The sequence below is a fragment of the Oryzias latipes genome, chromosome 5 (assembly GCF_053564925.1).
Source record: "Oryzias latipes strain Hd-rR chromosome 5, Olatipes_Hd-rR_3.1".
Classification (NCBI taxonomy): domain Eukaryota; kingdom Metazoa; phylum Chordata; class Actinopteri; order Beloniformes; family Adrianichthyidae; genus Oryzias; species Oryzias latipes.
This window is the reverse complement of record NC_136241.1, coordinates 27,677,866-27,703,766: the sequence shown is the minus strand read 5'-3', so window position 1 is coordinate 27,703,766 and position 25,901 is coordinate 27,677,866. Positions and strand designations below refer to the sequence as shown.

Below are 25,901 nucleotides of genomic sequence, written 5' to 3'. Positions count from 1 at the left end.
GAGCAGACATGAAGTTTTTTGTTAAAACTACAACATTTCTTTTCCCTTTATTATCAGGCAGGTCTGACCAGGTCCTACATTACTGTTCTGCTGTTCTGCCACCACAGAAACTAATATTGTACTGGATGCTGTTAACTGTAACATAGAAGAAACTACTAAACAATACCAACACTAGCATGTAAAATTAAGCTAAAGTGTTTACATTTTACGTGTTATGGTGTGTCACAAAGCACCCTGCACAGATCATCCATAACTAAACATAAGTAATTATTCAATTTCAACAAAAATATAAACGGAAAAAGATTAATTGTAGACATTCTTTATTAGGCTTGTACAGTGGTGTAATGGTTAACACTCTCGCCTCACTGTGAGAAAGCCCTGGTTTTACATTTTTCTTTGTGGAGTTTGCATGTTCGCCCACTACATGTGTGGGTGTTCCCTGAACACTTATAGTCCAGAAACATGCTTCAATGTGATTGGTTGTAGTTGCAACAGACTGATGACTTGTTCAGGGTGGACTCCACCTTTGCCCATCAATAGCTAGGTTGGCTCCAGCAACCCCATGGATTCAGCAGGGTTAAGTGAAGCGGATGGACGGACGGACGGACGGACGGACGGACGGATAGACATTTCTCATTAAATGTCAGCTGTGGTTCAGGTCTACCTGCTGCAGTGTGGAACTATTCCTTAATTAAACAACCATTTGAAAGTCTACCTCCCCATGAAGATATTTCACCAGAATAAAATCTTTGAGGAAAATCAAAGCATTTCTTGACAGAAAATAAAATCCTCCCACCTAAAAACCTCGACTATAACAGAACCAAAACTTAAAGTCCAGAAACATTTCAGTGTGTTTCTGAATTTTCCATTAAAGTTAAACCTTCTAGGAAAGGCTTTGTTCTCCTTTCTCCATCAGTAATTGAGATTAGGAACAGGATTTGCAGCTCTAAGACGCACTGTGACGCATCTATTTCATCATGTGTTTCTAGTTCTGAAGTCTCCGCTCTGAACTTTTTTTTCCTGACAGCTGTTTAATCTTTAATGTTCAAGCTCTGTTTTAGTTGAAGCCCACGGTTTGTTTGATGGTCATAATCATCAGAATGTGATTCAAATCCAACTTTTCCTTCAGCATTTCTGAAGCTTAGATAAAGAAAGACGTGGACAAAAGGAGCTTTTCCATGTTATTGTGAATCAACCCTCCAACCTGAAGTACTTGGAATACCTGGAGAGCAAGAGTGTCCGTCCTGCTGCAGGATAAAACCCTGAAAGCAGCTGCAATGGTACGAGCCCCACGCAATAGTGCACTTGTGCTGGCACTGCTGTCTGTGGTGGAGCGGACACTCATCTTCCTCCTCCTGAACTTCCACCATGTTCACAACTTCATCTGATGTTGTGATGGAAAAGGCCTCTTTGGGAAACTTCCTCTCTGAAACTGGAATGAACCAAAAAGGGGGAGGCAGAGTTAGAGACTGATCCACAAATGACTTTTCGCTTAAACTGGGTTCCTAAAGTTGCTTATGAACAATAATCCTGCTACTACTACTCATCATACTCATCATTTTTTACAAAAACATTCCTAAACCTACTGATAACGTTGTGGCAACACAAAGGCTTCCTGTTGGCTGAGCCGCTGAGGTCCTGGTATCAGATATCACCGTCATGCACACTGCTGGACATGCGCCATTGCATGTAAATCTGGTGTTATGGCGTGAGGTTTGTCTTTCAGCTGCATGAGCTACATATTTCCAGCTCACGGTTTTCCCATCATGACGCAACGGCTCAGGACACAACCCCATCTGACGGGCCGCCAGAACCAGCTGCTGATGACATCATTGCACAGTAACTTTTTTTAATTACTTCTAAATAACTAAGTCTTTCTTACAGCACATGACGTTCACCTGTGTACAAAGACAAATGAGAATTAAAGCTACAAGTAGCATTTAGCGGGCCCGAGCACGTGCGACCGCATGGCACGAGCGACCGCCCCGTGAGCAACGCCCTGCTCGAGCCATTCTCTCGGGGGGGGGGCTGTAATCTGTTGCCTTAAGGGACAAAGACTTTTGCATATAGCATGAAAAAAATTCAAGCAATGATGATAATTGCTATCACTGTCCCTAAGGATGAGAACAATAGAACTCATTCAATTTCCACTACAATGTCTAGATGAGTGTCAGCTATGTCTGATAACTTGGCCAATTAGCTGGACCGGGATCTTGCAAAGTGCAGGTGGTTAACGTCCAGTGTGATGAGTCTGTGGACGGCAACAGTAAAGCATAGCTTTTGGTTTCCACAAGAGAAGAACTCCTGACACATCTGCCCTAACAGACAACTACAAGAGGAGTTGAAATGTATAACACGGTGAAGGAGTTTTTGTGCAGAAAAAGGTACAATTAGAAAAGCTGGTAGCAGTGACTGCAGATGGGACTACTGCTATGATCAATAGACAAACAGGTTTCATCACTCACTGTAAAGCTGACCCAGACTTTCCAAAATGTCTGCATTACTGCTGCGTCATTCACCAGCAGGCCTTATGTGCAGAAGTGATTGGCTCTGGACATATAATGACTCTTATTCTGAAAATCGTAAACAACCTCAGCTGCAAAGCAAAACAGCACAGGATTTTTAAGGTGCTATTGGAGGAGATGTCTGTTGAATATGGTGAATATGAATATGGTGAATCTGAACTTGCATTCTTGACTGACATTACTGGAAAACTAAACCACTTGATCTGCGAGCTGCAAGACAATGGCAAAACTATTTTTTTTTGACCAGCCTGCCTGAGCCAGTGTTTTTCTTGTGGGGATCTTTTCTGCCAGGGCTTGTCAGCTTGGTCAGTGGATGTTGCTGCAGTTGTCTCCCTTGCTGGGACAGCTGGAGTTAAACACAGCAGCTCACGGCTCTGAAGTGGACCCCGTTGCTGTCCCAGTCTGGATGGGCACTGTGGCGATGTTCCAATGGCCAGGCTGGCTCCTGGTATAAAGAGATTCCCAAATACCATTTCCTAACCGCAGAGCCAAGGATGTGTTTACATGTTTAGGTCAAAAATGTGATGGACAGCTTCATGTTGTCTAAACATGCCACCCTGTTATTAATCCAGTTGATATGGTTCTCCATCTGTGTCTAGGTGATAGAAAAGCATTTTTTTTTATATTTAGAGCTCTAAGCAAACAAACAGTTGTCTATATAAAAGAGCTTTTACAATTGTGCACTTTTAGCAGGTCTCTGAGTTCATGTGACCAATGTATGGTGGATTTTCACACATTGTTTAAAACTGAAGGTGAGAGAGACTTAGAGAAATGGCTTCATTGTTCTGGAGTACTTTGTTTCATCCACAGAAGAGTAGAATTGGTGATTGATTTTGAAAAGCTGCTGAAAAAAGTATCTTTTTCAAATTGCAATTTCTAACTTGGGTTTTACATTTTGTGTTCCATTTTTTGTGCTTTAATTGGGAAGCATTTGTTATTTGTTTGGTGTTTTTAAGGTTCTGCAAATATACACATCATTTTTTAGAGACATTTGTTATCAGTTGTGTTTGTTGATTTGTAGTTTAATTTCATTGGATGTATAGATGTCGTGTGGGGGGGAGGCTCGAGAGCAGGTAGGACCCAGGCGCACAGACGGGAGGCAAACGGGTTCAGGGCAAGTGGGTTTATTTAACTAACAAAAAGCGCTGCAGAGCAGGATGACAAAACTAAAAACAAAAACTTACTGTGGCATGGCAAGGGACATGGACGCCAGACAAGAAGACGTGATCAACATGAGCAGAAGTTAATGGACCAGCACAGGAGGAAGGCAGAGACAAGACTTATATACAGACAGGGCAGACAAGACACAGGTGAACACGATTAGGGCAGATGGGGACCAAAGGAAGTAAAACTCAAGAAACATGACAAGACAGGAAACCTTTCAAAATAAAACAGGAAACAGAACCAAACAAGACAGAACAAGAACTAAAGCGAAAAAAACAAACTGAAACCATGACAATAGAAAGGAAAAGAAGTTCAAACATTGATTATAAAAAAGGATATAAGAGATAAAAAAAAAAAGAAAAAGGAAAAGAAAAAAAATAAAATATTGATTTAATTGCATTTTGAATGAATAAAAAACAATGATTAATAGAATCAGAATCAGAATCAGGAATCAGAAAAAGTTTTATTGCCAGGTTCAGTAGAGCGCACTTTACAAAACGAGGAATTTGACTTGGTGTATAGTGCAATTAAGAATAAGTTAAAAATTAAGTTAACAACAACAACACACTATATACAGTAGAGTAAGGTGAATTAAAGTGGGAGCACAGATGGGCTGGGATGGTGGGGCCTGTAAGTGGCACCGACAGTCCTTTGGTGGGCGGGGGGGGGGGGGGTCACCTGGGGGAGTTGGGGTTCTGTTCAGCAGGCTGGCTGCAGTGGGGAAGAAGCTGTTCTTGTGGCGCGAGGTCCTGGTCCTGATGGACCGGAGCCTCTTGCCAGAAGGGAGGGGCCGAAAGAGATTATGTCCTGGATGAGAGGGGTTGGCTACAATCCTGGCTGCCCGCCTCCAGGTCCTGGAGATGTGCAGCTCCTGGAGAGACGGGAGGTGGCAGCCGATCACCTTCTCTGCTGAGTGGATGACGCGTTGCAGCTTGGCCTTGTCTCTGGCCGTGGCCGCAGCGAACCAGACTGTGATGGAGGACGTGAGGGTGGATTCGATGATGGCGGTGTAAAAGTCTACCAGCATCTTTTCAGGGAGGTGAAACTTCTTCAGCTGCCTCAGGAAGTACATCCTCTGCTGGACCTTCTTAGTGATGGAGCTGATGTTCTGCTCCCACTTGAGGTCCTGGCTGATGATGGTTCCCAGGAAGCAGAAGGACTCCACAGAGGTCACCGGGGAGTCACAGAGGATGACAGGGGGGAGGGGGGGCTGGGGCCTTCCTGAAGTCCACTGTCATCTCCACTGTCTTCAGAGCATTAAGCTCCAGGTTGTTAGCGCTGCACTATGACACCAGCCTGGCTATTTCACTCCTGTAGGCCGACTCATCTCCGTCAGAGATGAGGCCGATGAGTGTGGTGTCGTCAGCAAACTTCAGGAGTTTGACAGACAGGTGACCAGCTGTGCAGCTGTTTGTGTACAGGGAGAGTAACAGGGGTGAAAGGACACAGCCCTGGGGGGATCCGGTGCTTGTGGTCCGAGTATCTGAGACGAGCTTCCCCAGCCTCACATACTGCTGTCTGTCCGTCAGGAAGTCTGTGATCCACCTGCAGGTGGAGTCAGGCACATTCATCTTGGAGAGTTTTTAATACTAAAGATGTATGAAAGACATACCGAAAAAATATGTCTTTCAGTGTTTAACTGGCTGTCTTTGGATTATGCATGCCTGAGTAATGGCCATTCTTACTCCTCATCTCTCTGTTCACTGCTTGCTAATTTACATAGCAGGGGTCCCAGCAGGAGGGGGCGGGGTTGTAACACGACTCCTTCAGCAGAGCCAGGCTGAGAGAGGCTTTGACATGTAAGATGTTAGATGTTAGAATGCTAGATGTTACAATGACCAGTTCATTTTATATCTATGAAAATATTCAGGGAGCTATGGGACATGTTCAGCTATAGGTCTGTGAAAATTGGTGTCGATTGTTGAAACATAAGTTACCATAAAAAATGTTTGTTTGGAGTCTAGACAGATTTAACACAGGTTTTTGGATGAAAAAGGATTTTTATAAATCATCTGTTACACTTTTAAGTCTGAAAAAAATATGGAAGGCAGCAAACACAGATCCCTACCGTTTTTAATTTTTTTGTGCTGATATTTGAAAGATAAGTTATGCAAAAAAATAGGTGTTTGCAGTTTTGCCTAAAAAGACGTTTTCGGACCTTTTTGGATCAAATGTTGTCTAAAAGTTCACCTGTAACTTCAATCATTCTGAATTTTTTTAGGAAAACTAAACCACTTCAACTGTGATCTGCAAGGCAATGGTAAAACTATATTTTTTATGGAACAGCCTGCAGTGTTTCTTGTGGGGATCTTTTCTGCCAGGGCTTGCCGGCTTGGTCGGTGGTTGTTGCTGTTACCAATCCAGTTGATATGGTTCTCCATCTGTGTCTAAGTGATATAATCAGAATCAGAATCGTTTATTGTCATTGTACATGGGGATACAATGAAATTGCAGCAGCCTTGGAGTGAAGGAGTTACATAAAATAAAAATAAAAATAGAATAGAAAAAGAAATACTGTATTTACAACTCTTAACAAAAAATGAACAATATGGACAGAAACTGTTAAATATTAAATATTTGTGAATAAAATAGAAAGGAATTACATGAGTTGCTGTGAGCACAGCTTAATAAATATCAAGTTATTGCACAGTGACCCGGTTAGACAGTCAGGATATTGCACGCATTGTAGTAAAATTAGAGTGAGGTGTGGTTGGTGGACGTATGTGCATTCCGTATGATAATTGCCTATGGAAAAAAGCTGTTTCTTAGTCTGTTTGTCCTGGTTCTGATGGACCTGTACCTCCTTCCAGAGGGCAGCAGTTCAAACAGAGGGAAAGCAGAATGGGTGGAGTTAGTGGTGATGCTAGTCACTCTGCTGATGCAGCGAGACTGGTAAATGTCCTTCAGTGAGGGGAGGGGGCAGCCGATGATCCTCTGCGCTGTCTTTACCACTCTCTGGAGACTCTGCCGTTCTGCTTCAGTGCAGTGGGAAAACCACACTGTGAGGCCATAGGACAGAATGCTCTCAGTGGTTGAGCGGTAGAACGTTACCAGCAGCTCCTGGCTGACGTCGTTCCTCCTAAGTTTTCTCAGGAAGTGCAGGCGTTGCTGGGCCTTCCTGATGACAGTCATGGTGTTGTTAGACCATGTGAGGTCAGCAGAGATGGTGGTGCCCAGGAGGGTGAAGCTGTGGACCCTCTCCACACAGTTTCCATCGATGTAGAGTGGGGGTGGATCTGTTCTGTTTTTTCTGAAGTCCAGGATGATCTCCTTGGTCTTGGTGGTGTTCAGGATGAGGTTATTAGCCTGACACCACCTTGAGAGTTTCAGGACTTCGTCTCTGTAGGCCGTCTCGTCGTCCCCAGAGATCAGCCCCACCACAGTAGTGTCGTCTGCAAACTTCACCACGGTGTTGCTGGTGTGGGCTGGTCTGCAGTCTGCTGTGTACAGTGTGTACAGCAGAGGACTCAGCACACATCCCTGTGTGGAGCCTGTGCTCAGCGTCCGGGTGGAGGAGAGGTGGGGGTCAAGTTTGACTGTCTGTGGTCTGTTTGTCAGGAAGTCCTTGATCCACGAGCAGGTGAGTGGGTGGAGTCCTAGTTCAGACAGTTTGTTGACCAGAATGTCAGGAATGATTGTGTTAAAGGCTGAGCTATAGTCCACAAAGAGCATCCTGGCGTAGGTGTCTCTGTGTTCCAGGTGGCTCAGCGCAGTGTGGAGGGTGATGGAAATGGCATCATCCGTTGATCTGTTTGCTTTGTAAGCAAACTGGTGGGGGACGAAGATTGGAGGGAGGGAGTCTTTGATGTGTCCCAGGAGCAGCCGCTCCAGACACTTTGTGATGACAGCAGTGAGTGCAACTGGGCGGAAGTCCGTGAGGAAGGCTGTGGATGAGGACTTTTTGGGTATCGGGATGATAGTGGATGACTTCAGGCAAGCAGGGATGAAAGCCTGAGCTAGCGACAGGTTGAAGATTTTTGTGAAGACCTGGGAGAGTTGATCGGCGCAGGCCCGCAGAACCTTTCCGGGAACTCCATCAGGTCCCGCCGCTTTCCTGGGGTTTACCCTGCTGAACATCCGTGCCATCCGTGCCACGTCCATAAAGGCATTGTTTTTATATTTAGAGCTCTAAGCAACCAAACAGTTGTCTATATAAAAGAGCTTTTACAATTGTGCACTTTTAGCAGGCTGAAAAAATTATCTTTTTAAAATTGCCATTTCAAATTTGGGTTTTAAATTTTGTGTTCCATTTTTCTGTGCTTGTATTGGAAGGATTTGTTATTATTTTGTTTAAAAGTGCTACATATTGTATATACACATAATTTATTTAGAGAAATTTGCTATAGGTTGTGTTTTTTGGTTTTGTAGTTTAATTTCATTGGATTTATATTAAGGAAAAGAAGTTGCAGCATTGATTAAAAAAGGATAAAAGAGACATTTACTGTCTAAGTCTTATGTTACATCTGTAGAACTGTACTGAGAGTTGGGTTTTGTTTTGGAGCACATTCATATGTTTTGTTTGTAAAAAAAAAAAAGATAAAATATTAAGTTAATTGCATTTTACATGACTAGAAAAGCAATGATTATTCATAAAAATCTATGAAAGACATACAAAACAAATGAAAAAGCAGTCTGCCCTCCCTCTTGTGTCTAAACTATTGTCACCTCACTTCTGGGTTAGTTAGCATATGAACAGGCAGCTGGTGTGTGTGTGTGTGTGGGGGGGGGGGTGAAATTTGACTCCAGCAACAGGGCAGATTGAGGAGCAGGCTGCAGCATGAGGAAAAGACTGAAGCATGTAAGAGGAAATGACATCCTACAGTTGACCAGTTCATTTTATATCTGTAAAGAATATTCAAGAAGCATTTAGACATGTTCAGCTATATGCGTGTGAAACTTGGTGTGGATATTTGAAGCATAAGTAATTTTAAAACACACTTGTTTGGAGTCCAGACGGAAAAAGCACAGGTTTTGGGATGAATCAGGATTTTTTTAAAATCATCTGTTTCACCTGGACTTCTGAAAAAAATATGGAAGGCAGCAAACAAAGATCCCTACATTTAAAAAAATAAATGGTGTTGATATATGATGATTAAGTTATGAAAAAAAATAGGTGTTTGTAGTTTTGCCTAAAAAGACGTTTTCGGACCTTTTTGGATGAAATGTTGTCTAAAAGTTCACCTGTAACTTCAATCATTCTGAATTTTTTTAGGAAGCAGTAGCACATAAATGCCTATGAAAGTTGAATTCTTGGTGCTGATAACCTAAACAGAATTTATGCTAAAAATCTTTGTTCAGTCCAAAATTTCATTAAAAAAATCAAGTGATGAAGTTTCTCGTAGACCCTATAGTGTTACATATCAAAGCTGGAGGTTATTAAAGGCATCTAATTCTGAAATCTCAGCTTCCTGAGACAAACGGCTGATTTATAATAAATTTCTATTATTTGGGTGCACATAATCGACCACTTCCTGTTACGCAGGCACCGTCAGGTGTACACCCATGAAACTTTACATGATGAGAGAGGACCCTTCTGAGTATCTCCAGTTTTAATTTCATGCACATCGGACAAAGCAAAGAGAAAATACAGGGCAGAATGTGCCCAATGCAATAACTAGGTGGCGCTATAGAGCTCGTCCAAGATTGTCATATCCATGGGTTCAGAATAGAAGCTTCATCATATCCATTGAATTTCAGTGAGATTGGACAAGGAATGTGCACGTGAGAGCAACTTTTGTGTGCATAGCGAGATGCCCAACTTTGCCGCTCTGTCACGACCACACCCCCGCATTGAAAGTTATGGTTTTTTGTCAGAGTAAACTTCAATGGCTTTTCAACAGGTGGACGTCATTTTCAGGTGTGTCGGCTCATCCTACTCGGAGTAGTGATGCTCCAAGTAAAACATGTCATTTCCTCTTGCCAGCAGGTGGCGCTACACTTTTTCCAGATTTTTTCACTGCAGATGTGTTCAGAGTCAGACTAAAATCATGCACATCAATTTTGGATCAGATTGGATTATGCATGGCTGAGTAATGGCCATTTTTCTTTTCATGGCGTGTTTTCGAAACGACCTCCAATTTTGACGAGCCGCCATGGTCACAAACATCCATAAAAACTTAAAAGCTTTGCAATTTAACATCGGACATGTGTCTAGTTTAAAAAACCAAAGTTTGGAGTCATTACTCTCAAATCTCTAGGAGGAATTCGTTCTAGAGCGAGGCCTGCGAATTAGAGCCCTGCGCGGGACTATTTTCTTCATCCCGCTCCCGCCCGCGCCCGCTGAATTTCTGACCAATCCCGCCCGCTCCCGCAACGTATGCGTTACACTCCCGCCCGCTCCCGCAATATGTATGTCCACTCCCGCCCGCACCCGCAAAACTCATAGAATTAAGTCCCGCACAGTAATAGAGATGCATTGATTTTGTATCGTCTCCCGTCCCGCAGGAAAAAAACACGTATTTTGTTTTGATGATATTAAAGTTTAATTAAGAGATTCGTGTCCCTCCTCCAGCCTCATATTTTCATGCATTCCTCTTTTTTGAAATTTGCAACTTAATTATTAAATATATTTTTACAAATTATGTTCGGTTAAAAGTGTGCGTGTGTCCGCGCGCAGACAGACGGCCTGAAGCGCGCTGAACCAGCCGGTAAAGATGCAGGTCAAAGTCATTTGAATTTATGGAGGAAAAAAACATTAATGGTTCAACAGATCTGAAAATCTATGAATTATATTTTTCCTGACAGAAAAATACTTTTAGCTTCAGCCTTTTCCAGTTTTGCTGATTCGCAGATCTGAGAACCATGCGTGACTCACGATGAACCTCGTTTGAGATTCTTTTCTGCTTCATCCATTGACATCATGTCCCTGCCAGGTAACCTGATCCATCCTTATCCGCGCAGTGTTGCCGGATAGATTGACAGCTCTTTCATCCGTGTGCTGCGCTATCTACCCTGACTATCGTGTTAACCTATGATGACCGTATTTTGCGCTCTCTCTGTAGAATACACTGGGAGCGCGGGGAAAAACAACTGTCAGCTACAGAGTATATGAACAGGTGAACAGGTAGAGAGGAAAAGCAGGTAAAGAGGCGGAGGAGGGGCTTTGGCTTCAAACTCTGTCAGAGAGATGCAAACACGGGCGTCAGATTCAGACGCAGCTTTCACTGCGGGAGTTGAAGCAGACTTTCGCTGGGATGATTTTATAAACCCAAACATGGAAACATGATTACCAAGTAGAACTCTTCAAAATTATAAACCTGATCTCTCCACATTCTTGGTGTCTATCATGCATTTTTGCACACATCGCTCCATGCAGCGATCAGACCAGAACCTCTAGCTGGTAGCTCCGCCTACACGGGACCGCGGTATCAGGCTTTAAAGAACACACTAAGAGGCGGGGCGGGGCGTTGCACACCCCCAACAACAGGTTAGATGACAGGGGCCATTGGGCGTCTCTACCTGGTGCGTTCACGGAGCTTCAGTACATAAGAATCCAACAGCCGCTCAGCCTAACGTAGTCTGCTAATATATATTCACGAGATATTCATGGCAGCACTGATCCCGCGGGGTTTTTTTTCTGCCGCCCGCTCCCGCCCGCAGGCCGCAGCACAATTGAAACCGCCCAATCCCGCGAGATTTGGGTTGGGTCCCGCGGGACCCGGCGGGACCCAATCCCAATGCAGCCCTCTACTGCGAATGACCAAAATACAGCAAAAATGACATATTGTCATCAAAATATCAGACTTCCTGTGCGACTGACAGCTTGGTCCCAAGAGACTTTTTTGTAGGTTTCTATCCGATGAACATGCCCTGTTAAAATCAGGTTTGTACTATAAAGCATATGGAGGTGCTCGCGAAAACAAATTTTGCAGGTGGCGCTATCGAGCCATTTTTGTTTACCTATGCCGTTCTCCTATAAAATATGAAATTTTTCGCGACTCCTGATGTGTATACAAAATTTGGTGAGTTTTGGGGTATGTTAAAGGCCTCAAAAAGGCGACGGAAAAGTCGGAATAATAATAATAATAATAATAATAAACCTAACAGATACAATAGGGTCCTTGCACTCCGTGCTCGGGCCCTAACAAGACTCCAAGTATTGAACAAAAACATCAAAGATCGTTAAGATTAATCAAAGTGTTTTCCTCGTGGCGAGGTTCATGTCAGACATGTTTATGTTGGTAAAACATGTCCTTAGCTTTCACCTGCAGGTTTTAAGTAAATAGTCATCATCATCTGGTTGACATTATCCAGCACAACACCATCAAATGTGTTATTGATTAAAATGGGAGGAGGAGTGACAGAAGACAGACAACAGCAGCGTCGGCTTTCGTGAACTTTCGTGAACTCAGATTTAAGTCAAACTGGTGACAAACACAAGGGTTTTGTGTGTCAGGTAGAACAATGCACATTTAAAAAATAAATACTTTATTCCAATTAGTAATATCCAAATGTCCAATCTGAACATAAAAAAAAATAAATCCAAATGTTAATTCTAAATTGAGATCTAAATCCAAAACATTTTTATTTACACCTTGGAATTTAAACTAAATTTACATTTAATTAAAATGTAATTCAATCTGAATGATAAAAGTAAACTCTTTTTAAAAACTAACCCCTTCATGATGGAGTTAAATATGTATTTAAATGTTTCATATGAATGATCAAATATATTGTTAGTTTTAAATGTAAATCTATATACAAAATCTGAATGAATATGTTATTTAAAAAGGAAATTATAAATATTAAATGTTGATGTTACATCTGAGCAAACATTTTAAGTGTTTATGTTTTCCCATTGTTTTTTTTTATTATGATTATGACGTTTTTAGCCAAAATTAAAATTTGCCTTTGAGTTGTGGGAGGACTTGAATTGTGAAATGTTTGTGTGGACTTGCTATCCGTTCATCTTTCAGTGTACAACCCACAACAGGCTTCGGCTCACTTTTTTCTTTTTTCTTTTTTTTTACCAATACCGGGTTCACAGCAGTGGATCCACAGATAGCAGCAGCCTAAAGAAGGAAAAGGTTTAAAATCTCCACATTGGGATTGATATGTACCTCTTCTGGGCAGGACAGTTGGCCTGAGGTTCTCCTGTCCCCTCAATGGGAGCTGGCTTTGAGCTTCAACTTCCTCACAGCAAGTGAGGAAGACATGACCACACGAGTATACCAGGTGCAGGTCAGCATCACAACCTTGACCTTGGCGGCGCATCCAGAGGCCCAGCGCACAGCAGCTGCAGCACACCTGTCCGTACATTATGAATTATCCTCATGAGCCCATTATGTTTCTGAGATTTTTCACAAACATTAAAATAAATCAAAATAGACTGGTTTGTAAATGTGATCCAAATGCAGGAGATTTAAGCTGAACCACATGTTCCGCATGTTAAACCAGACTGTGTAAAATAAATCTCAGTGAATGGCTTGGCACAATGCTACAGCATCATTGCCCAGGGAAATGAGTTTGTGGCATGGGTGCCCAAACCAACACCCTTCCTCTTACAGTGGCGGGGGTCGCTAGTGTAGCCAGCAGCTCCACTTCCCCTTGGAAGCATTTTCTTTTTGAAAGATGCAAAAAGAAAGCATTGTCACTTCAAAACATTTTTCCCTCAAAGCATGAATGGAGGCTCCACTGGAGCAGAACCCTAAAACAGATGTGTCACGGCTAAAACACAGAACACAATCACAGCTCTTAGTACATTAAAACAGCGCTGTGGTTTGCAGTTTCTGTCTGGCATCAGTTAGAAATTTTAACTCCAACTCATCTGTTCTGCTTTATTTCTCCACCCCGATGTCCATTGTGTTTTGCTCTGCACTTCTACATACCTGATAGGAGTCATCCATGCACGAGTTGCCATCGTCTCCTTCACAAGAGCGTCCAGCTTTGGCTGAAGTCACACCAGAATCACACCTGATGCTGTTCAAAGAGCGGATGCAGCACTGCTTCTGTGCAAGACTGAAACATAACACCCACATGCACAACAGTGTTAATGACGGGTTTTGTGTAAATGCTGCTCATCAGGCGATATTTCAGGGTCCAGTTTTTCTTATTTTCATGATTATATCTTTAAAATGGCAAAAATTCAAAACTCTGCATGAGTTTATGTATGCTTTATATTAGTGATTGAGTCATAGTAGGGAAAGAATGGATGCAAATGACATGGGAATCTCAGGAAAGGTTTTAAAATGTTGATTTTATTCACAAAAATACTCATGAGAGTTACCGCCATCTTTGGTATTTTTTAGAATCACTATTTATGGATTACTCAAGTCATTAAGAATACTGAAAAATATCAGAAATTGCCCTAAAATAAGATGAGCTGTGTCAGTAAATACAATTTAAGTCATTTACCTGCAAACAGAGTTCTTGTCATTGCTCAACTTTGGCATGGCCTTGCAGTGGAATTGTTCATTCGCCCATCTGTGACCAGCATTACAGCAGTGCTGCAGAAGATCTTTAGCAGACACACCTGGACCTGTGGAACCATAACACACAGGTAAGCAAACATCTAAACATCTGTGACAGCTTTAAAACAGATTGTTTTGCAGAGCCCCTGAGTTTTCAGAGCAGCAGTGAACGCACCAAACAGACGCCCACTGCTGATCATGAGCATCTGGTAGACTTCAACAGGCCTTAAAGGTCCCTCTGAGATTTTCCCAGATGGAGTAAGAGTTACAGAAAACAGTAGACCATTTTATGACTGAAACACTCTCTGGGTTTGAGTGAATCTTGTTAGCCAGGTTCAGCAAAGGCAGTCATCACACACACTCAGTAGATGCAGTGGTGCGTTCAAGTTTTCCTTAAGAACTGAACTGTCAGCGCAATTCACCTGAGCCAAAGCTGTGCCTTCAGAGGGTGTTCCTTTCAGGAATTAAATCTTGAATCTGAATTCAAATGAGCCTCATAGCCACAGTTAAGCTTTGGTCACGCACGTTTGGCAAAGATCTGAAGCTTCTCAGGGAAACATAAAGGTTTTAGACATATCAGATGAAAATAAGAGTAACTAAAAGAAGTGTTATTAGCGGATCACACACTATTATTTATCATTGTATTGCATGACAACAACACAACAAAAGGAACGTGACATTACAACACAATTTTGATGTCTGCATTAAGGGCTAAGGGTAGTTTGTCAATTAAATTAAACCACTGTTTTTTATTTTTACAGGTCATCTTAAAACTATGCATTTCACGTCCATGTAACCTAAAAGTAACTAACCATTAAGTTCATTTTCAAGGCTTTAATTTTACAACCAAGACAGTCCCACATACCAAATAGGCAAGGAAAGCAGCAAACCAAGCCACAAATAAAAATATTTTCAGGTATTGTAATCCATCCATCAGTCATCTGCATCTGATCTGTACTGATTGTATTTACAACCTTCTGCAAGAGAAGGTACATGCTGGATAGGTCTTTAGAATATGCAGGCGCATGTACTCTTTTAAAGGTTTAAGTGACCACACTAGAGATTTGTGGTGTAAAATCTTTGAACTGGAAAATACAGCAGCAACAATCATTCTCCATTAACCCTTGTGCTATCCTATGGGGTCCAGATGACCCCACCCATACATTGACGTGTTATCCCTACTATGACAAAGATGGATAAAGGTGGAGAGGATTTCATGTAATCCATGGACACCAGTGAAGATCACAAATCATTGAAGAAAAAAGGTTTAGCGCACTGTCTAGTGGGTCTAGATGACCCAGCTCCCAATGTTAAAGTGCCTATGATAGCACAAGGGTTACACGTTCTAAAACAGCTTGATGATAAAATTAAAACTACGTACGTACAGTGAGATCATTTTAAGGTATGAACTATAGTTTCCTTGCACAACACTGAGACACAACATTCCTAACTTGCAGAATGTTGCAGAAACTGAAAAAGGCAGTTTTAAAAACTTCCGCTTTAATTTAATTTAGTCCGGAAGACTTCAAATCTCAGAAAATCCTTGTTAAATAATGACAGCTTGCAGTTCACATTAAAGTTGTTAACCCTGGCCTCGACTGATATCATAGGTCTGTCTGATTCGCATATTTTGGCTTGGCAAAGATTTTCTTCGAATGCCCTTCCAGAGACAATCCTCTGTATTTATCCGACCAGCACAATGAGACCCTGGCTTGTGCCCCCTCATGGCTACATTGCATTTCATAATAAAGTCAGATTTAGAAGTTAAAGCATTTGCCCACCTCAGAACTGATTTATACAAATCAGCCTCCAGGAATGGCAGACAAACGCTTCTACTGTAAAACATGTTTTTACACTGAATGCAGTGTTTAATATTGTTGGTATTAACATTAAAAAAAAGAATTAATGCTGCCTTATACTTTTAGTAATGCTTAGTTTCTGATCCTTCAATCGGTGAATTTTAAAATCTTTTCAGCCAATTATAGTACTGCTGGTCTTTAGCTCTCTTCTTCTCACAGAAAATTAGTCTAGAATGGGACAAAAGGGAGGATTCTGGGTTAGCTTTTAGAAACTTAATGAAAGTGATGAGCTGTAGCTCAGTTAACAAATTAGAAAGACCCCATTTAATATTTTTAACAGCTTTAATAACTTTTAAGACATTTTATTATTTAACCATTTATTAATGAAGACATATTTGAAATAGTGAGTTGGGATTAATCATCTAACTAGACTCTCACCCGCAGACCAGAATGAGTTTTTTCAGCCTCCACAGCCAAAGAAACTAAATTGAAAAAACAACTGTAGCTCAAATATCATATACTTTGTTTTAAACAGACAGAGTGGAGTACTATTACTGTTGAGTATTATTACTGCTCATCAGGTAATAATGAATTCTTACCGCTGATATGCTGATTTGATTGCTCAGAGTTGCACATGCAGGTACAGTATCAGGTTCACATATCAAATATTTTTCACTTTCAGATTGCAAAGCTCATGAGCAAGGTTGATTTCTGCACACGGTCAGAACAAACAGTTCACTGCATGTGGCAGGAAAATACACGAAGCACTCAGTTCCTAATTAGGATAAGGTCCAGTCTGCAAGGGCAACCAGAAGAACTGACCTTAGATTAATACCTGGTCTGTCTGTGAGCAAGCACTTTAACCAAACTGACAGAAGTGGCCCAGATGTGAGCTCATTTCATAAATGCTTAGGAAAAAGATTGTCCCATTCCTTTTTAGTTTTCAATGTTTCAGCATTGAGAAGCATTTAGGAACACTAGGCCTCATCTGTGAACGAGACACATGCTTTCCATTGATTATAGTAGGTAATTTAGGCAGATTATTTTCCCATATAGGTCTGATAAAAACACTCCACTCAAGTCAAAATTTAATGAAATTTTCCGTTCTCCATCAGTGGAAAAGGCTTGTCAGCCAAAGGTCACACATGCTGGAACAATTAGGTTTTGGCAGCAGGTCACTTTCAGGCTTAGATACAGGTGTGGTACAGCACAGAATGAGTCCTATCCTGCTTCTTTAACAAATACCAGCAAATCAGGGGAAGCCCACAGACTCATGATATATGATATATGCATGCTTCCTCTCCATTTCCCCTGTTTTCCTCCTACTCAGATTGGAGCCTCATAGGAGAAGATGTGGAACCGTGAGCTTGAAAGGACTGTTGTAACTTTAGCATGGTTTCTCACTGAGCTTTTCATGAACAGTCCAAGAAACAATTTAAAGCAGTTTCTATTCAACTTCTGCTTTTTTTCCAGCAAGTTCTGTCTAATGTTTCTATTCTTTGTGTGGAATTGCACATTTCCTGAAATACCCAGCATGCCAAAGTGGCCTCCCGTAAAAACTCTAATATGCAGCCATCAATCATTAGCAGCCCGCCTGCAGCCACACCCTCATGCCTGTTTCCAGCAGCTCTGTGGGAAATCCCTATTCCTTTTTCCTTCCAGTGTCAGAAAATTGCACTGCTTCAGAAAAGCATTAACAATTTAAATTTGGAAGTCTGCCTTTGTTTTCATTGTTTTTGAAAGCCTCCAATGTTCAGACTGAATGTCAGCCATGCATTACGGTGAGTTTCGGCCAAGTCTGACCTTTCATGTTTGCAGACCAAACAAAAACATGCTTGTCCCTCTCATTAGACTACAGTGGTGGGAAAAAGTCCTTCTAATCATATCTCATCTCCTTGCCTGTTTGTCCCACACAAATATTTTAGATCAAACAAGTCCACATCACAAGCAAATGCATGAATCCGATTTTTCAACAAAGATGTTTTTAAGGCAAATAAACCTACATGTAGGAAAAGTGATTATCCCTTAAACTAATTCCTGGTTACCACAATAGAGCGCTTTTAACTTTTTAAAGAATCTAAAACTTTGGACACGTTTTGACAAAGAACCAAGATTTTTAAAGACCCACTTCAATGAAAATTTGATTTTTTGGGGTGTTTTTAAAATGTTTTAGTAGCAATTTTCTCATAATAGAAGACATATATATATATATATATATATATATATAAAAAGATAATTAAGCTCAAAATTTCATTCTTGAGTGTTTCTTTATTCAAATTGTTGTGAATCAGAACCAGACGCAAAAATGCTTAGGAAAAAGATTGTAGGTTTGGCATAGGAGCTGCTTCTGCAATCGAAGAGCACACGAAGCTCCATGCTCTGCTCTCCAAAGTAGGGGGGGGGGGTTGCTCCACGACAACGGTCCCACCCACAACACAGAGTTAAATTTGTAATAACCTGCCGTCTCTCTGGATATAATGAAATTCTTTAGGAAATTAGAAAATAAAACAGTTATTTTGAATTTGGCACAAAAAAAAAAACGCAGAATCACAACTGAAAGACCACCAGGAACGCTTTGAAAAAAACTCAAAAGATTATTGGAGTGGGTCTTTAAGGTGTTGCATTCATAGTGGGTATAGAACTTTGTTTCAGAGATGGACTATGTGGTTCGTTTTGGACCTTTGAATCTGCGGTGATGCATGCAAGATTTTCTGAAGCTATTACTGCTACACCAGTTGGGGGCTCTTGTGAGAGAAAGGTGGCCGCATAAAGAGTAATTAAAAAAAAATCTAAATTTATACTGTATTCATCCCTCAATGGGGAAATTCTTCTCCGCATTTGACCCATCCCCTGGGGGAGCGGTGAGCTGCAGCTGAACTGCGCTCGGGAGGCAGTAGTGTTAAGGGCCTTGCCTAAGGACCCCCACTGGGTGATGTTAACTGCTCACCATTGATATGGTAATTGCCCCCCAGTACCATTGCTTATTCCCCTCCGGGAATCGAACCCTGGATTCCTGCATGGTAGCTTGTCACCTTACCAACCGAGCTACCCAGCCACTATTACACATTCTTTGATAAGAACCTATTAGTTTTCATGCAGATATGGAGGACGTACTTGATGAAAATTACTCAAGTTTCATATCTGATACTCCTGCATCATGAAGGCAATTGTCCAGGAGATGAGAAAGCAGCAATTCTCTGATGATAGGATGTCTGTGAGGCTCACATCATGAGGGCAGACATGGCTGAAAGCATTGCCTTCAGTCTACAGCCAGAATCCACAGAATCCTTCATTGTACACAACAAAAACAGACCCCTTAATAAGTCAAATGTTTTTTACCCCATTGTCCGATTTTTTTAAATAAGCAAAAATAAAGAAAGAAATAATCTGCCAGTGAAGTAGGCACAATGATCTTACCAAGTTTTTGAAAAAAATACTTTTCAAAAAAATCTGAAGAATTTTTTCTAAACATGACAATACATGTCAAAAAACATTCTCAACACAGTGAAGTACATTAGTTTTGTTAATGTATCTTTTGTACTTATACAATTATTTAACACATGAGCGATGGTATTCAGTTGGATACAGTTTTGTTGTTGAAGCCTTGTAATTTTATGTAATGTCATTTATGCTTGTGTCATGAAATAAGTAAAACAGCTTTTGAATTTGTTGGGATTTCTAATGACATGAATGGTTGCAATGGTCTGTTTTATTCCTTATCTTTACCCATTGACAAAATAAAAGGATTTTTACATATCTTTGTCATTATCACTGTAAATGCTACATTCTCTGGAGAGATGACTGTTCACAGCTGCAAACGGGTCATTCTGTGAGTGCATCTTGTTTATTTAGGAAAAAAGCATAACTCTGCAGCTGCTGTGATTATATTCAATCAAAAAATCTTTTCCAGGGTCCAGTTGCTCGTATGGTTAAAGCCTAAAACCCGCCTAAAATAATGGGTCATAACAGAACCAGACTGTATTTTATAAAGACAAAGGAAATAAAAAATATTGGACACTTACAAAATGGTTTAAGCCAGGGGTGACATAATCCAGGCCTCAAGGGCCGGTTTCCAACATGTTTTCTAACCAACCTGCCATTGAAGCTCCGTAATGGCTGAACACACCTGATCCAGATAATCAGCAGCAGAAAAGGCAGGATTTCCGGAGAACCAGCAGGAAGCTGGCGCTCGAGGCCTGGATTCTGTCACCCCTGGTTTAAGTCAACAACTTTCTGACCCACCTGCTTCAGGTGCTAGCTCCTCCGTGCCTGCAACATCATGCCACCTTTCCACGGGAAGCCTCTCCTGCACTTTGCCCTGTGGTGCTTGGGTAGGGGTGGTAATAAAGCTGACCGTGGGGGTTTGCTGGAGCACGAGACTCATGGATGTGGAATTGTTGGGTTGTGATTGATTTCCATTTCCATTTCTGTTAAGACCACTACTCCCCAAATCCTCATGGGTTTTGTCCTTCTGAAATGGCTTGACAGTTTCATTCAGATCCTGTACATCAAACTCACTGACACTCTGAGACTCTTCCATGCCTTCCCCCCTCTCTTCCTCATCTTCATTCATCCTCGTCTTGTCATCTAGTCCATATGACTCATTTGGAGATTGTGTGGTTGACTGGAGAAATGGCACATGTTGAGTTTTCTGAGTGGTCTTTGAAAATGTCTTCATGTGTTCTCTTTCGTGATTGGCCAGAGTCTCTGTACTTCTTGTCAGGTGTTCACCGTTGATCTCTAGGCTTGAACCTTCCGTAGTGGAACTGTCAGCAACATTTAAGTCAATTGTCTGAGGCTGAAAACCACTTTCTGAATTCACATCTGAAAACTTTGGTTGATGCTCACTTTCAGTCCCTTGGTATAATGGAAAAATAAAACTTTTATGTATGTTCAAAGCCCTCTCTGCCTCTGTATGTGGTTCCAAATCCCCCAATGAGACACTTTGTGCCCCTGCTGAACCCTGAGAAAGTTCCCAAGCTGCAGTGGTGTCTGTTGGTGAGTTTGGAGTCTCCTGCTCATCACTTGACTGATTTTCAGTCAATTCTTTAGGATGTTCATGAGCTCCATGTCGCTCCCTTAGCTCCATACTGCCTTGCATCTTTAAGCTTGAATGTACAGAGCTTCTGTCAGAATCGACAGAGCCACGAGACAGAGAGGAAATTTTAGTGGGAAAGACAGAAGACTGAGTGGGGTCCACAGGCAGTGATGGGTATTCTTCTGAAAAGTCTGTAGGGCTGTAATCATAATCATCTGAGTCTTCCTTATCCAATAATGGCACCTTGAAAAGAGGAAGATTTCCCGGAAAAGGAAGACGGTCCAGTCTGGTGAAGGAATGCATTTGGCCGTGTTGGTCAAACCTGTCGGGGATGGCGTCATGCCTGCTGCTGTTCCCATCTGTGGTGTTCTGTGCATCACACGGTTCACGGTAGCACATGAGCTCTCCCCCTTCACTGGGACAGTGGCATATCCAGCAAGGTCCAACCTGAAATGAATGATTGGCCTCATACTTGTGGTCACCTTGGAAACACCCAAGCTGTTGGCACTGCCTGCAGCCATCAACAGGCTCCGAAAACTCAATACAGTTAGGGGGCACTTCAGGACAGCTCATGAAATGGCAGATGATTCGCCCCCCTCCAAGTGGACAGGAGCACTCAGTGCTGCCGTAATCGACAAAGTAGGAGTCTCCTTCAGGGACTGAGCCATTCTCAAAACCAGCACTCACACAGTCATAGTACTGGTAGCCTTCACATGTGCATCCTTTCTGCAAGCAAGAAGCACAACAAGAGCCACTGTCCAAGATGGCATCGATGCAGTTGTCCAGGAGGGGGCAGTCCACCCCAGTACAGTCCTGCTGGCAAAGGCAGATACTCAGACAGAGAGAAAACCAGAGACCTCTTAGGAATGCTACTTCAATTCCAGCCATGGTGTTTCCTCATCAGTTGAAGGAGATCTTCTTTATCTACAAAAATACAAAACAAAAAACAAGTAACTGAAGCAGTTACTGTGAGGAGAGCAGACTCTCTGAAGTAAAAAATAAAACTCCACATTTTAGTTTTCACTTTTATGGTTGACTAATTCATAAACCAACAAAACAAAGACAAACAAAAATCAACCTCAAGTGTTTTGGTGATGTAATAAAGTCGCACTAGGGAAACAAGCAAACCAACACGTCCACTAATCTTAAAGTCCCACTCCCATCAGCTTGTGATCTATTGTAAAAGTGTTCCCAGCTAATACAGTATGACTGGTTAGCAATGTCTGAGAAGTAAATGGGGTCCACAAGCTGTCTTCACATATGGAACTTCTAAAAAAAGCACACACACAAACAGACACATGCACACCATTCCATTGTTTAGTTAAAAAGGGTCCATAAAGTTTATGAAATATAGATTTTTCTATGCACATCTGTCATTAAAAAGAGAGAAAACTTCTAATTTTCCTCAAAACCACAGCTTAACATCAGCCTGCAGCATTTGAAGAAATTATCTTTAAATTGTTTGTCTCCGCTTAAGCACCAGTTTATCCTCCTGAATTATCACACAGTAATTGCTCTGTATAATTTCGTTGTACCTTTTTTCTGTGGTGACACTGAATCTTTACACATCTGGACACTGCGACCTCAACTTTGTTGACTTTAGCAGCCCCCATAACCAATCCAGGTTAGTGCTCCAGGTGACTGCACATCTGGAAGACTTACCAGCCCTCACACCTGAAGGCAGAGGAAGCAGACCCAGAATGTTCCTGAAATCCTTGAACTGCTGCAGCTACACTTTTCTTCTTTAGAAGCCCATCTGATTTCTGTTTAGGAGCAGCAGAGAAGAAATACTTCACTGCAGACATACACACGTGGGACTAATGCAGCATTTCATACAGATCAAACCAGAATGTCATGTAAGGATGGATCAGTTGACGTCACATGATCCATATTTTATTTTCTTTCATCAGACAGCTCGTATAGCTGTAAGGCTTAGGCGCACAAACAGCACATGGAAGCAGTGGGTTTATTCAACTCGCTGTTTCTTACAGTGAAGTGGGGGTGGGGGGTCTTCCCTTTGTCCCTGCCTGTTCAAACACAAAAAGCAATTGCTGTGAAGCAGCAGAACTTTGATCAGAGCCACAGAAGATTCTGAACCTATTCGCGCAGACTCAAACTAAAGTTTCCCTAAAATTCTGAATGAACTTCTGCAGAGGTTGCAGATCATCATCAAACTCAGAAGAAACCTGCTTTCAAACAGAAGGGAGCACAACGATCAATGGTCCGCAAACCCTCACTAAACACCCCTGAGGTCTACAGACCTTCCTCTCAGGGTCGGTCCGGTCCGCAAACAGCTCAAGAATGCGCCTTTTCTTACCTGGTTGTCAGCAGAGCTGTTGGTCCTCCGCGCGCCGCAGCGAAGGAGATGCGCGCGCGCCGCGGGGTGCAGGCGCGCGGAGGAGGAGCCGAGGGTCAGCTGCCCCTGGCGGGGACTCCGCGAAGCCTTTAGAGCCCGGTGAGGAGCCAAAACACCGGGACCCGCTGCGCAAAGAGATAATCAAACGGGGTCAGGAATTACTGAAGAACCTGAGGTGCTGACAGATTACTACACGTATCGTCTCCACATGGTTGCGCCCACAGAGAAACTGGATTATGAAAGACTGAGGATGTTCTTTTGTAATTAGACCTTCTCCTTTATGTATTTATTCCCTTCAGAATTCTTCAGAGTTCTGTTGTTTCACATTCAGAACAGTTCTCTAATGGCCGGATGTACAGCGATCTGCGCCCTGGCCAAAAGCTTTTCAAGGCCCCTCTCGTATCCAAGGGTCATAAATGAGTTGTTGGAAGCGTTTTTGTGAAGTTTTCAAATAAAGTTAGAAATAAATGAAAAAAAAAATACGGAAAACACAAGTGGTAGAGCTAGAAAATTTGATATAGGGGAGGAGGGGGCTTTGGTCCTCCTTCGTTTGGACATCAGAGGTTCATTTTTTCCCCTCCACCACCAGGAGGCGTCCCTGCATCAAATTCATCTCAATCTCCCTCAGAGGTCTGCAACCTTCAAAGACCCACTCACAAGAAAATCATGTATATACTATGAAAAATAATCTTAAGGTTGCATTTCTGAGAATGCCATTATTCAAATTGTTGTACATTAGAAACACACAAAAATGCAGTCAGAAAGAGCTTGTAGGTGTAAAGTAGAACTTGCAAAGAGATCCATGTACGCCTTTGTTTTCCCCATCTGAGCTGGCTTCTGGCTCCAAACTGTACGGCTGGATCGCTCTAACATTGCTCGCTGGTAATGTTAGGTTGGGGTTGTGAGAGGCTGTAAGCTAGAGGGAGAGAGTGTAAACAAAGGGTAAACACAGGTTTACTCTGCGTCAACAGTCCCACCCACAAGTCAGAGGTGAATTTCTGATGAACTCCTGCTGCTCTGCAGAGACTATGTCCCAGGAAACAGCACAGTTTTTTTTTTTGGGCTAAAAATGACACAATCACAAGTAAAAGGCCAATGAGAATCCTTTTAAAATAAATTAGAAAATTATTGGAGTGGGACTTTAATGCTGTAAGTACATTTGGGCCAGTTTACAAATCCAAAATCCAGTGAGAGTCGTAGTCTTGCCTCAACATGTACTGTTGAGTATAAACATGAAAACATTGGTGTTGAGTCCTTTTCTTTTTTAAATCTTCACATGTAAATACAGTATGATTTAGTTAATGTAATACTAAACCACTTTGGCAATAGATTCAACTTAGTAAGACCAATGAACACTCCACATTTTTTACTGTACATTGGTCTTACCATATTCCTCTTACTGTTTAGAGGTTTGAGGGAACAACTATAAAACAATGTTACATTCACTTTCAATACTTCAAAAGAGAGCAATACGAATCATACACAAAGTCAGTTACCTTGAGCACACGAACAAATTATTCCCACAATCAAAATTATTGAAATTTTATGATTTAGTATAGTATTGTACAGTTCAAATAATAATTACTGCAGAAAACAATTTATCACAGACAAATATCCAAGGTTGTTTACTAAAAGAGAGGAAAAATACAATCTTAGGGGAAAAAATTAATTTCTCATGCATAAAGCACATAAAAACAAAAAGGTTTTGTGTTTCAATATGTGGAGTGAAGCTGTGGAATAGAACCAGTAAATGCTTGAAACAATGTCCAAACATAAAAGAGTTTAAATATAAATACAGAAATATGATTACTGTTAAATATGGAAATTTACAAAACAAAACATTAGCAGTTGTAAACATGCATGCTTATAATAATGAGATTTTATTTTTCATTTGGGTGTTTTTGGAAATTAGTATTACATGCAAGTACATGTGCAACTGTAACTGAATGCACTTTTAGCTAGGGCACTGAACTTTGATTATGGGATTACTGGGTTTAGGATTATAATAACATAAAGTACTGGGTCAGAAATTTTTAAGATTTGTCTTTTTCTCACTTCTTTCTTGTGTTGTTTATATAATTTTGTCTCTACAAATGTTTTGACATGTCTATAATAAAAAATAAAAAACTTTTGGCATCATTCTCCTCAGTTATCTGACCTGTTAACAATCGAAGCATGAATTACAAAATGTAATTGACAAAAAACAAATGAAGCAAAAAAAACAATATTTATTCAGTTTGTTAGTATTTTCCTTAAAGTCACAATGGAGGCATAAAAAAGCCCCATGAAGCTCCAGAGCCTCAGATGTCAGAACCCTGATTTAATTACAGAATCCAAAACCAAATCTGCTATCTACAGTCCTGGAATACGGAGTCATTGTTTTTACTCTCATTAACATGTTCCACCTTTAGTAACAGAATAAGTTAACATCTCATCATCATTACTGTTAGCTGCCTCTATTCAGTTTCTCTGTTTAGTGGCTTTCCTTAAGTTTACTAGGATTCCATAGAGCAGGGGTTCACTAAGTTTTTGAATCAGAGGGCCAAATTAGGAACTCGACATTAGACTCGGGGCCAATTTTGGTGAAAGAAAATGAAAAAACAGAAAAAG

At 41.4% G+C, this 25,901-nt stretch overlaps 1 protein-coding gene across 3 annotated transcripts in view; it reads right to left on the bottom strand.

The window, feature by feature from the left end:
* fbln2 (fibulin 2) overlaps positions 1 to 23,343 on the bottom strand; it is a 32,269-nt gene extending 8,926 nt beyond the window's left edge. The window contains exons 1-7 of one of the 3 annotated variants that reach the window (XM_078948085.1): positions 23,253 to 23,326; positions 22,598 to 22,698; positions 20,140 to 21,859; positions 14,043 to 14,166; positions 13,517 to 13,646; positions 12,749 to 12,935; positions 1,223 to 1,432 (exon numbers count right to left, since the gene is read on the bottom strand). In XM_078948085.1, the coding sequence (XP_078804211.1) occupies positions 1,223 to 1,432; positions 12,749 to 12,935; positions 13,517 to 13,646; positions 14,043 to 14,166; positions 20,140 to 21,823 (2,335 nt within the window). In that variant the 5' untranslated portion in view covers positions 21,824 to 21,859; positions 22,598 to 22,698; positions 23,253 to 23,326. Of the gene's footprint in view, positions 1 to 1,222; positions 1,433 to 12,748; positions 12,936 to 13,516; positions 13,647 to 14,042; positions 14,167 to 20,139; positions 21,860 to 22,597; positions 22,699 to 23,252 lie in introns of all 3 variants that reach the window. The other 2 variants (XM_023955128.2, XM_023955131.2) reach the window with 2 other exon arrangements.
* Between the last annotated feature and the right edge of the window lie 2,558 nt (positions 23,344 to 25,901).